Below are 12,768 nucleotides of genomic sequence, written 5' to 3'. Positions count from 1 at the left end.
CCCTCACAGGACATACGCACATACAACACTTTTCAAAATAAAAGCAGCACAGTTGTATTGCACGCACGACAAAAAAGGTTTTTTAAATGTATTTTGTAATTTGAGATTGCCGCTGCACGCACGAGCATACGTCCACACGGAAGTAATACAAATAACGCTTTTCAAAACAAAAGCAGCACCGTTGTATTGCACACTCGAAATAGATGCTTTTTAAAATGTATTTTGTAATTTATAATTGGCCTCACGCGGGCCGGACAGGGACGTTCAAAGGGCCGGATGCGGCCCGCACAATGCCCAGGTCTGGACTATAAGGTGCACTTAAAATCATTAAATTTTCAATTTTTTTTGGTACATGGTGTAATGATAAGTGTGACCGGTAGATGGCAGTCAAACATAAAAGATATGTCTGGACTGCAAGATGATGCTAGCAAGCAAGCTCAAACTTAAAAATTGCATTGAGAATATAGAACATTACACACAAAGCTAAAAAAATTGTCAAAATGTTTTAGTACGACTTTGGTAAGCTACGAAGCCGCACCGCTTGATGGTTTGTCAGCGCATTACGGAAACTGCTATTTGCCACAACTAGTGGCTGAACAGGGACAACAATGGTGGAAACTGGTTAACTTTGATCCATTAATCATCCCGTGCCAACTAAGGCAAGGTAGGCATCGCCTCAAACTTGGGAACTTCCCTGCCCCTGTGGGGTGCCAAACGGTCTTTATGCAGGGCAACCTTTCAAGCTCCCTACACGGATCGTCCCAATGACTGCCCAACTTGGGACAGCATGCTTTCTTCCTTTTGGGCTTGTAAACCCACACTCTTTTGCCTCAAAGCAACCTTCTCCAACTAGTCTTGTGCGAAAGCATGTGCCATCTCCAACCGATCCTGCTGCTTGGTGGTCTCCCAAATGCCAACTCCGCCTGTGTCTGGATCTCCTGACCCAACATCAACAGGAACTTTGAACCGCGGAACGGTAGGCCATTAGCACTAGCTGATGGTTGACAGTGAGGATAGTAACCTGCTGCTGCATGATGCGGTTAAACTGCTCTACTAGTCCATCAGTTTGCGGGTCCAAGGGGGTCGTGTGTGCCTTATTCATGTCCAGTCGTTCACATAGGACAGCGAAAACCCTGGATTCAAAATTCCTGTCTTGGTTGCTTTGGAGGTTATCTGCAGTCCTGAAGCAGCTGAACATGCCCTCCAGGAGCGCATCAGCCACCTGCGGCAATGCTTCTGCCTCCGGCCACTTGGTAAGATAATCCATCGTGCACAGCACATACTTGTTTCTTCTGTCTGTTATGGGAAAAGGGCTAATAATGTCCACAGCTACCCTCTCCATTGGTGCTGTAACTCCCTACTGATAAAGCGGTGTGTGTGACTGGTCCTGGGGTCCCTTGTAGGCTGCGCACTTATTACTTGGCTGTGCTGCGGCGGAGTGTCTTTGTGCTGCCAAAATGTCCTGAGCCGGTACTCCCGTGACACACCCTCAGGGTCCTCAGCACCACGACCTGCCATCTCTCCTCCCCGGTGGCTGGCTCCTTCCACACACAGTGCAGTTGTCTCTCATGCACATCACAGAAAACTTACTCCTTACTGTTGGTGCTTACCAACAGTCCCATCACACCTTCCCAGGGTGGTTTTCACCACTCTGGACCCATTGTCACACCGGTTTGAGATTGGTGTCTTCCTCCTGCTTGGGCGCCCATTCTGCAGTGTCCACGGTTTCCAAGGTGCAGCATGAAGGCCCACCAGCGCTGTTGTCTCCGCGCAGCTCTTTCGATCTGACGTCTTGCTGGTCGCAGTAACTACAGCCGTCAACAGGACAAGGCCGCCAAGAGAGAACGTCAGCATTGGGATGCTGCGCCCCAGCCCAATGACTCATGCTGAAGGGACTGCAGCTGCTGCAGCAATCACACCACCTGATCCTCTGGTTCTTGGAACGACATTAGCCATTGTAGTGCTGCATGATCAATTCTGATGGTGAAGAACACACCCCACAAGTAGTACTGGGGCTGATGTAATATGTTGCACTGCATTAGCCTGCAGGACAGAAACCGTCCCCTGAGACACAAACTGGGGTTCGTTATCTGACACCAGTTGGACAGGAGGTCCAAACAGAGCAAACATCTCTCCAAGCTTTTCGATGGTCTTTCCAGCAGTGGTCGAAATCATAATCGCTACCTCAGGCCATTTGCTGTGTGAGTTGATGGCCACCAAGAGCATCCTGTCTTCCAGTGGCCCTGCAAAGTTAATGCAGACCCGCTGCCATGGCTCTGGTGTAAATTCCAATGGATGGAGAGGAGCTAATGGGGATTATTCTTGGTTTGGTGGCATGTAGCGCATGACATGGCTATTTGTTCAATTTGATTGTCCAAGCCTGGCCACAGAAAATAGCTCCTCACTATCTCTTTCATTCTTACAATTCCACTATGTCATGTGTGTAGTTATTACAACATTTTTAGCCGAAGTGATCGTGGCATGATTACCCTTCTTCCCCACAACAAACAATCCTGAATGGACAGAAAGCTCCCACCGACGTCTTATGTACGGTTTCAGTTAAGTGTCGTCAACAGGTTGATCTTTTACAATGACAACTGAGATGTCTGGGTCAGTGCGAGTCTTTTTTTTTTTGAATTTGCAATGCTGAAACAGGCGCTTTTTTTTTTATCTCCCTAAAGTGCAAAATGTCTGCTTTTAACTCACTCTTTGTGACAGGTAGAGGCAGATTTGACAGGTCTTCAGCATTGCAGTGAAAGTCTGACTTATACTTGATGTCGTAAGAGTGAGCAGACAGCAACACAGCCCATCGCTGCAGCCTTGACGCAGCCAGCGAGGATATTCCTGTATGTGGGCCTAGGGATAGTCGTAAAAGGCCGATGGTCAGTTAAGAGAGTAAATTTCCTCCCATAAAGACCCCAAAAATGATGCTGAAGGCCTCTCTTTCTAATTGTGCATAGTTGGCCTCTGCCTTGTTCAAAGTACGGCAACAATATGTTTCTCCTCACCAGTCGGCAGGGCGTGAGAGAGCACTGCTCCCACTCCATAAGGTGAAGCATCACAAGCAAGTTGCAGCGGAAACGCTGGGTTGAAATGAGTCAGGACCTCTGATGCTGTCAACGCTCGTTTGGCCTTGTCAAAAGCCTCCTGGCAGCTGCTTGTCCACTTCCAGACTGCATCTTTATGCAGTAAATCGTGGAGTGGTTGCAGCAATGATTCCCAATTAGAAATAAAATGGCCATAGAAATTCAATAAGCCCAAAAAAGATTGCAGCTGGCTAATATTCTGAGGTGGGGTTGCCTCCACAATGGCAGTAATTTCAGACGGTGCTGTGTGAAGTCCCTCAGCATCAATCAAATGACCAACAGAGGGTGAAAAAACTCTCACTTCTTTGCAAACGCTTAATCCATACTCCCCCAGTCTTTGAAGTAAGGCATCCAAGTTATGAAGGTGCTCCTCATCATTTGCTCCTGTCCAGGTAACATTGTACTCCTGCCAGACCACTGATAATTTGGTCCATAGCTCCCTGAAACAAAGCTGGTGCCGAAGTGATGCCAAAAGGTAATATGCAGTACCTGAATAGTCTTCTCTAAATATTAATGGTGAGCATCTCAAGTGTCTCTTTATCCACCTTATTTGCATTTGCAAATAAGCCTGATTTTGGTTAGTTTTACTGAATTGTTTACCTCCAATTAAGCCAGCAAATAAATAATCAATTAAAGGAGGTCAATATTGCTCTGATATCAGGACAGGATTTACGTTACTATGAAGTCGCCACAGGTTCAAATTTCACCCTTTTTCTTTTGCACAGGAACAATTAGAGTGGCTCCGTCACTTGTCGTCACACGTTCCAAAACGTCATTCTTTATCAAAGCTTTTAAATCAGATTCCGCCTTTGGTCTGATAGCATACGACACTGGTCTAGCCTTACAAATCACTGGTTTACTATCAGACTTAACACAAACATTGACTGTAATGTTTTTCATGCAACCCAGTTCATCACGAAAAACACTTTCATGCTTCTTCAGTAATTATATATATATATATATATATATATATACATATATATATATATATATATATATACCGTATTTCCTTGAATTGGCGCCGGGAATATAGTATTCGCCTGCCTAGAATTACAGCCGGGTCAAATTCGTTTCGCAAAATAATTAGCGCATGCTTGGCACTTCCGCCGGGTCAAATATGAGTCATTAAATGACTCCCGCCTCCTGGTGGTAGAGGGCGCTAGTGATCCTTCTTGCGACTACCAGTACTGCAGGAGACAGGTACTGCAGAAGAAGACAACGAGCAGCAAGCATGCAGCAATTGTTTGCTTGCACTTTTACCATGGAGGATTACATATCTAAAATTAAACCGTTTTCTAAACTGGACTTTCAATCGAAGCAGGAGGTAATAATTAAAGGAATATCTCCAGAGACTTTTAAAATTGAAGAAAGATGAGAAAGACTGCCTTTGATCAGAAGCAGCTGCACATGGACCCATTTACAAGTAAAGGTAAGATCATAATAACGTTTTTTTTATTAAATGTGCTTTTCATGATAAGGTATGCGCCGGAGTGAGAAGAGGTTTTAAAATAATTAGAGCATGCTTGCTCATTCCGCATGGTTTTGGTAACCGCAGGAGTGAGAAGAGGTTTTAAATTAATTAGCGCCCCTGCGGCTATTCAAGGAAATACGGTATATATATATATATATATATATATATATATATATATATATATATATATATATATATATATACATACATACATGCACACACATATATACATATACATACACATATACATACTATATATACCAGTGGTTCTTAACCTGGGTTCAATCGAACCCTAGGGGTTCGGTGAGTCGGCCTCAGGGGTTCGACGGAGGTCAAGACACACCCGACTCATCGTGTAAATAAAAACTTCTCCCTATCGGCTTTATGGATACAACAACAGCAGAAGTCAGACTGATTTGCATGTTGTGAGTTCATGCCCTGTGTTGGTTTTGTTCTTTGAACAAGGGGATGTTGATGCACGGTTCATTTTGTGCACCAGTAAAAAAACATAACTTTGTTTAAAATTTGAAAAAAAAAACATTTTATTTTTCACTAAAGAAGGGTTCGGTAAATGCGCATATGAAACTGGTGGGGTTCGGTATCTCCAACAAGGTTAAGAACCACTGATATATACACATATACATATGGACATATATATACATATAGACATACTATATATACACATATACATATAGACATATATATAAATATATACATATATATGCATATATACATATATACATATAGACATATATATATGCATGTATACATATAGACATATATATACACACACATATATATTTACATATATGTACATTTACATATACATAACACCTGTCAGGTCTTAAAACTTATCCTGACATTGTGGAATACACTTTTACACAGAACCCCCATCCGCCGGCCTTTTATGGCTCTGACCCTCATAAAGAGGGGGAAATTGTCATATCAATTTTGTCCAGAACTTCCAGCAACACTAAAGAAACACCTGCTTTCAAACACAGTGTGTAGTTGCTTCTGGGTTTGGGGGTGGGATAGGAAGTGAGAACCTGTCCGGGTTTTAAATTTCAGATTTTCTCTCTGCCCGGTCTGCATAATTTCTCCACTATGTGTCGGTGCAGGTCACTCAGAATAGGGACATAGAAAAAATGTTGTCTTTTACAGACAGCTTTAAAAGAGCAACTATGTTCTGCCTTTGCTAAGAACTGCATAAAAGACAAAGGTGGTTTATTGTCTACTGTTTGACAGGATTTATATGTAAACGATATATTGCTATATTGTATTGTTTACTTATTTTTACACTTGCATTGGGGCTGCAGCGAGTGATTATGTTAGTGCTCGAGTAATTTATTGATTAGTTTGTTCGATTAATCGGATAAAGATAAAACAAATTGAGGATCCCATCAGTCCCAGTAAGAGCAGAAGTGTTTGTTTTATTATGTTCATAGTTTTAATTTCTTGTTTAGGACTTAGCAATAGTTCTACATGATGCTTAGTGTGTCACTTTGTAGCTTATCCTTCGTATATTAAGGCTCAGAAATATAAGGTTCTGGATCATCATTTGTCCCAAAATAGTCGCTGTTGGCTGTCATGAAGTCAGTCATGATTATTAGTGTTGTATTTGAAGGGAAAAGCGAATGTTGTGATGCATCTGTGAAATTAATCCGCCGCCATATGCCCAAACTGAGCAAAATAAGTAAATATTACATGTTATTATGAATGTTATGAACATTACATACTGCATATAGTTACATGTATATCAAACGTTGGAGGTTTTTGAGAGGCTGAATAAAGTGACTCCCATTTACTTCATTGTTAGCAGACTTTTGCTAGCATTTATTTACGAGTTAGACTTGACAAAAAAAAAAAAAAAATGTGTTGTTGTCTCACATAAAGATTGTGAATGATTGGCACAATTCCAAAAAAGTGCAGTTTCACTTTAATAATTTTTTGATGGATATAATTTGACGCTAGAACTTATTTTTTTCTGCCTATTATTTCCTATGGGAACAAATCGGACGTTGGCCATCATCAACCTTGTACTGCTACTGCAAATAAATCACATTCTATTTAATTTGTCACCAAGTGGAGGATTTAAGTGCATTATGTCCTCATGAATAAAAATAAAGGCAGACGTGTTCAGTCTTGGCATCTCTTACATATTGTGTATTCTGAAGGAGCACATAGGGGCGCTTAGGTCACAGTGATTTCTTTTCAATAAGTTTCCTGGAGGATCTACGGGGGGGACGTCAAAATGTGCCAAGGCTGCCTCTCCTCCAGCTCAAACCTCCATTTATTATCCCCTTGATTTGATGGCAACAATGCCTCCGGTCCACAAGCTGAAATTTCCATGCAATCTCCTCAATGATTAAGAGGACAAGGGTTAGGAGAGGAATAGTATTGTTTGAAAAATACATCTTATTCAAAACTAATACACACATTTAAAAAAAATAATGCAATTCCGCAGGGACAGCTAGGGTGACTGACACCTGTCAGGCGGATGATAAATGACTCCATTTTCTGCCTGTGCTGCCTTCTGCCACTGGCGGCGGCGGCCATTTATCATCATCGGCTGTCAAGCATGGAAAGCGGCAGTGACAGTGCAAGTCAGCAAACATTTAGCACACGCAGCCGCACTAGACGGGGAAATTATTATTGTCAGAATAATAATGGTTTAGCATAATTTATTACAGGTCCACCAAATAAGCAGGGGCTAGATGTTATTAGACAGATGGATGGGGAGGCTTGGCAGCCATCCACCGAGGCTCGGGCATGCAAGTGCCGTCAACTTGAGGAAGAGTGTGGGGGTGGGGGCCGGGGGTGGTTTGAGGGGCATCCTCCGAACCAATCAGAGAGCTGGCAGTTCAATTACAAAGAAATAAAGGGACATTCATCATTCAATTAGGCACCTGTCAGGGCTCACAAAGGAAGAAAACTTCTAACCTGGTACTCCAGGGAGAAGATGCTCAGAAGAGTGGACTGCGAGTGACTGGAACAAATAAAAGAAGGACAAAGTTAATTACCAGAGAGCATCGCGCATAGACAAAGGAACAGAGAGGGTGGGGTTGGGGCTTCAAAGAAGCTGTGAGGCCAGATGCCTTGTAATCTAAAAGAACATGAAAACAAGTGTGGCAAAGTTGTTCCAGATGATCACCTCTGACAACGCAGACATGACGGAGGTTGAGGGACATATGAGAAGGTTTTATATCACTCAATCATACATATGATGCATGTTAGGGAACTGTCTAGAAAGAAAGAAAAAATATCAATGTAATACTGGAGTATATGTACCTTGTACAATACCAAAAGGTCCTCGTGGTAAATACGGGCATTACATTCCCCCCACCCCAGGAAGCAGTGGCTCCCAGGAGTCAGTCCATTCCTAAAGGTTGCCAGCCATAAGCTACATTCATCCCAGGTTATAGTCAATATCAAACACCTGCCAGAGACGACCAACCTGGGGACCATGCAGTGTAGCAGTATAAGGGACAGGTCTTTCCCCTTAGCATATTGTAGGAAACATTGCATATGTGATATAGGATGAGAGACTGGATGCTTTGGTTCTGTGTCTCTATTTGAATCAATAACTTAAACAGTGTGGCCATTGTCATTATGTTTTTGGGTTGTATTCTGCCGTACGGTACAGCATGTCATCAGCCTAAAATAAATATAAGACCACCACCACCGGCTAGCATATGTTATGCTAATTCATGGGTTGCAATGACGTGACCAAGAGGCACTTCCGGGTTTCAGGCGATGATGTAGAGTCCCATTAGACAACTGTTTATTTACCTGCATCAGTGCAGATTTAGGTGTATTTTGAAAGGTTTAGAGGCAAATATACAAGGGATCATAAAACAATATTTAAAATCGGTTGGAATAGATCTAACACTCTTAAGAATTTTTTTTTTGAAAGATTTAAAGCACTCATCATCACCAAGACGTTACTGCTTGCTACGACCTCACTTCCTTGTACACACAGATTTAGAGAAGAAAAGATAGGAGGCACATCACATCTTTACATCTGGAGGGGTCCACAAATTAAGCATTAATCTGTGAAAGACAATGTTGGACTTATTCGTGCATCGGTAAGTAATGAATTTGATTGACATATCGAGTGCCGTGCTGCTGCATGTGATCGTGAAGCTAATTAGAAAAAGGGTAATTTTGTTTGCAGTTGATTACCTGCTATAAATATTAGTATCATCTACAATTTTTTTTGTGTGATGTTCATCTTTTGTCTCATTATTGAGCTATAAATGTCCCTGTTGTTCAGCAATGTTTGCTAGCAATATCAAGGTTCAGTATATGCTGTTGAGCCTACGAGAGATTTTTTTCATCTTAATTAATAATACTATTGAGGATATGTTCCTGATGCTAACACGTATCACCAAAGACGCTATAATGTGGTCATCCATGTCGAATAAAGAACGGCTTTCCTACACAACAACAACAACTAAGCTTTCAGTTTCTGTTATGAATCGAGACAATGACAATACGATGGATTGGATCAAGAATCACAATATTTATTACTAGGACTTAACATGACGTTAGTTTTTTTGCACAACCAGGTCTTTGTAGTTTTATTTAGGTATAGCAACCACAACAGCAAACAAACTAATGCGATCTCTTGTCCTTTCTTCTTTCTTTATGTTTAGTTCTGCTCTCAAACACTACTAATATAGTAGAGAATAAACTTGATTGCATCACAGAAAGTTTCTCAAACCAATCAAATTATATATAGATATATATACACTAGGGTTGTACGGTATACCGGTACTGGTATAGTATTGCGGTACTAATGACTCAAAAATGGTACTATACTCTGTTTGAAAGAGATGACGGCACGTCGTCATGTCATGACATTGCTAGTTTTGCGAGCAGACGAGCATGTTCGACAACACACAATCACGGAGTACTTACAAGCAGACAAGGTGTGTAGACAGAATAGGGAGAACGGATGCATTTTGGCCTAAAAACTAAAGATAATGGTGAAGTTATAACACTGAAACGCCCTCAGGAAGAGGGGCTTTAAGACATGGCTAGCTCACTAGCGGCGAACGTCCATTCGCAGTCGGCAGTGTTTTAGCTACTTCTAAATCCCTAATCCTCGCCTCCATGGTGACAAATAAAGTATGTTTCTTACAAGTATCATCGCTGCAGGACGAGGAATAGCTAAACATACTTCACTACACACCGTAGGAGGATACGATAGCTAACCGCTAACAGCAAGCTAGCACCCTGAATGTAAACAAACGCCATGGGTGGATCTACACCTGATATCCACGGTAATGATACCAAGTACAATAGCGTATTTAGTCGATACTACTATGATTGCATCAATATTTTTTATCGTCACAAAATCTTTTTTCCTTTTTTAAAATGTATATTATGTTTATAAACTCAGGAAATATGTCCCTGGACACATGAGGACTTTGAATATCACCAATGTATGATCCTGTAACTACTTGGTATCGTATCGATACCTAAATTTGTGGTATTATCCAAAACTAATAAAGTTTTAAACAACAGAAGAATAAGTGATTATTACATTTTAACAGAAGTGTACCCCGCCTTCCGCCCGATTGTAGCTGAGATAGGCTCCAGCGCCCCCCGCGACCCCGAAGGGAATAATATCATGTTGAAACAGAAAAGAACCAGATATTAACAGATTATATATATATGCACATATACATATACATACATATGTATACATATACACACATATACATACATATATATATACACTACCGTTCAAAAGTTTGGGGTCACCCAAACTATTTTGTGGAATGGCCTTCATTTCTAAGAACAAGAATAGACTGTCGAGTTTCAGATGAAAGTTCTCTTTTCCTGGCCATTTTGAGCGTTTAATTGACCCCACAAATGTGATGCTCCAGAAACTCAATCTGCTCAAAGGAAGGTCAGTTTTGTAGCTTCTGTAACGAGCTAAACTGTTTTCAGATGTGTGAACATGATTGCACAAGGGTTTTCTAATCATCAATTAGCCTTCTGAGCCAATGAGCAAACACATTGTACCATTAGAACACTGGAGTGATAGTTGCTGGAAATGGGCCTCTATACACCTATGTAGATATTGCACCAAAAACCAGACATTTGCAGCTAGAATAGTCATTTACCACATTAGCAATGTATAGAGTGTATTTCTTTAAAGTTAAGACTAGTTTAAAGTTATCTTCATCGAAAAGTACAGTGCTTTTCCTTCAAAAATAAGGACATTTCAATGTGACCCCAAACTTTTGAACGGTAGTGTATATATATATATATATACATATATACATATATATACACTACACGCACACATATATATATATATATATATATATATATATATATATATATATATATATATATATGTATATATATATACACTACACGCACACATATATATATATATATATATATGTATATATATATATATATACATATATATACATACATATATATACATACATATATATATATATATATATATATATATATATATATATATATATATATATACACACATATATATATACTCACACACACACACACACACACACACACACACACACACACACACACACACACACACACACACACACACATACATACATACATATATATATATATACATATACATATATATGTTGCAACTTTGATATTTACTTTGTTTTCCTTGAGAGTGAAGGGTGTACCTCGCCATTTGCCCAAAGTTTGCTGGGATAGTTTCCAGCACACCGGAGACCCAAATGAGGACAAGCAGAATAGAAAATGGATGAAACTGTGATATTTGATTTCAGTTTTTTTTAGCAAGTTTCTCAGCAGCCTACTCTGAAACACATGCATTTTCAACAATAAAATAAATTTATATTTTTGCCTGGTTTGGCTTTCAATAAGTCACTGTTATTGTTTTGTATTTACCGTAAAATCTACGGTCACTGTTTTTACAGTGCATTACTGTAAAATGGTACCACTTGTACAGGCAAAATTTGTGGTGACTGAGCTGCCAGCTTTTTCTGTAAATTCTACTAACTTTTTTTTTTCAATGATTGGTTGTAAGTTATGGGGAAGCCTCAGATGACAACAGTTAAGAACCTCTGGGCTCCTGGGACATAATCACATTCTTTCTTAGGACTGACTGTTACATTAATAGACACATTTCAACCAATGCATTGATTCAAATGGACTGGAGAAGTCTTCTTGGATTTCAGTTGTATGCAAAAAACAATCATGTCTTGACAAACTGCAGATTCCAATACTCAAGGAGGCGAGAGGCATCATCCAAAAAAAAAGCTAAAATGTTTAGCGTCAAAGACAAAAGGAGAGTAACTCTAAGGACACAGGAAAGGAAAACATTGCTGCTTCAGCATTAATCTACAATGATGCTTCTGGATCAAGGGGGCCACTGCAATTAGGGGTGGGGGGTGGGGGGGCATTAAATGGTCAACTGTCAACATGTGGACACTTATGGGAGGGCAATGGGTGGAAAAATGTCTTCCACACTTCAACCTTGCACCTGAGCATTTCAACAACATTACAGCCTTATTGTTGGCATGGGACCATCGCGATCCCCCCGCTGGAACAGACATCTGTTAGGTTTTAAATGGATTACTCCATAATGACCATGATTACGGCCTAATTGCTAAATCTTTACCCTGTTAACTTTAAAGGGACATAAACTGCTCTTAATATCTAAGAAAATATATCTGCTTCAAAAGCGCTAAGATCCTCTGGAGCTTTTGTTGTTGTTTTTTTCTTGAGTCTGTGTCCATTTTGTGCGGTTATCAGAATGAGACAAAAGCACTGTACACTGGTTATGTTCGGTAAATATATTTAAAAAAAATAGCACAAGATGATTTGATGAGTAGCCAGGTCCAGACGAAAACTAAGAGCAGTTTGGGTTTAATGGAGTATTTCCAGTTTTACACCACAATACCCCTGTTTCCATTAGTAGCGCTTTAGAAGTGAGTTATTTGAAAATGAATGTATCACTAACTCCCCCGGGCACAGTAAGCTAGCTTGATATTAAAATATGGAGCCAAGAGCAACCTTATAGTAGTAGCAGCAGCAGTGATTGCTTATTAACTACTTTTGTTTTATAGTACAGCAAAACCTCTAAGGTTGTGCAAGTCAACCAACATTTTGAGGCAAAAATGCCTGTTAGGTTGCACACACAGATTTTTCTCTAGCTTTTTCTGTGGCAATTAGGGC

General features: G+C 40.3%; 1 protein-coding gene across 5 annotated transcripts in view; it reads right to left on the bottom strand.

Moving 5' to 3' along the window:
• Positions 1-12,768, bottom strand: part of cdin1 (CDAN1 interacting nuclease 1) — a 149,924-nt gene that overhangs the window by 119,567 nt on the left and 17,589 nt on the right. For 3 of the 5 annotated variants that reach the window (XM_062041428.1, XM_062041430.1, XM_062041429.1), the window contains exon 3: positions 7,498-7,543. The exons of the other annotated variants lie outside the window; for them this stretch is intronic. In XM_062041428.1, coding sequence (XP_061897412.1) covers positions 7,498-7,543 — 46 coding nt within the window. The remainder of the gene's footprint in view (positions 1-7,497; positions 7,544-12,768) is intronic. 5 annotated transcript variants of the gene reach the window in all.

The sequence above is a fragment of the Entelurus aequoreus genome, linkage group LG03, assembly GCF_033978785.1.
Source record: "Entelurus aequoreus isolate RoL-2023_Sb linkage group LG03, RoL_Eaeq_v1.1, whole genome shotgun sequence".
NCBI lineage: Eukaryota > Metazoa > Chordata > Actinopteri > Syngnathiformes > Syngnathidae > Entelurus > Entelurus aequoreus.
This window is presented reverse-complemented; position numbering and strand designations above follow the sequence as displayed.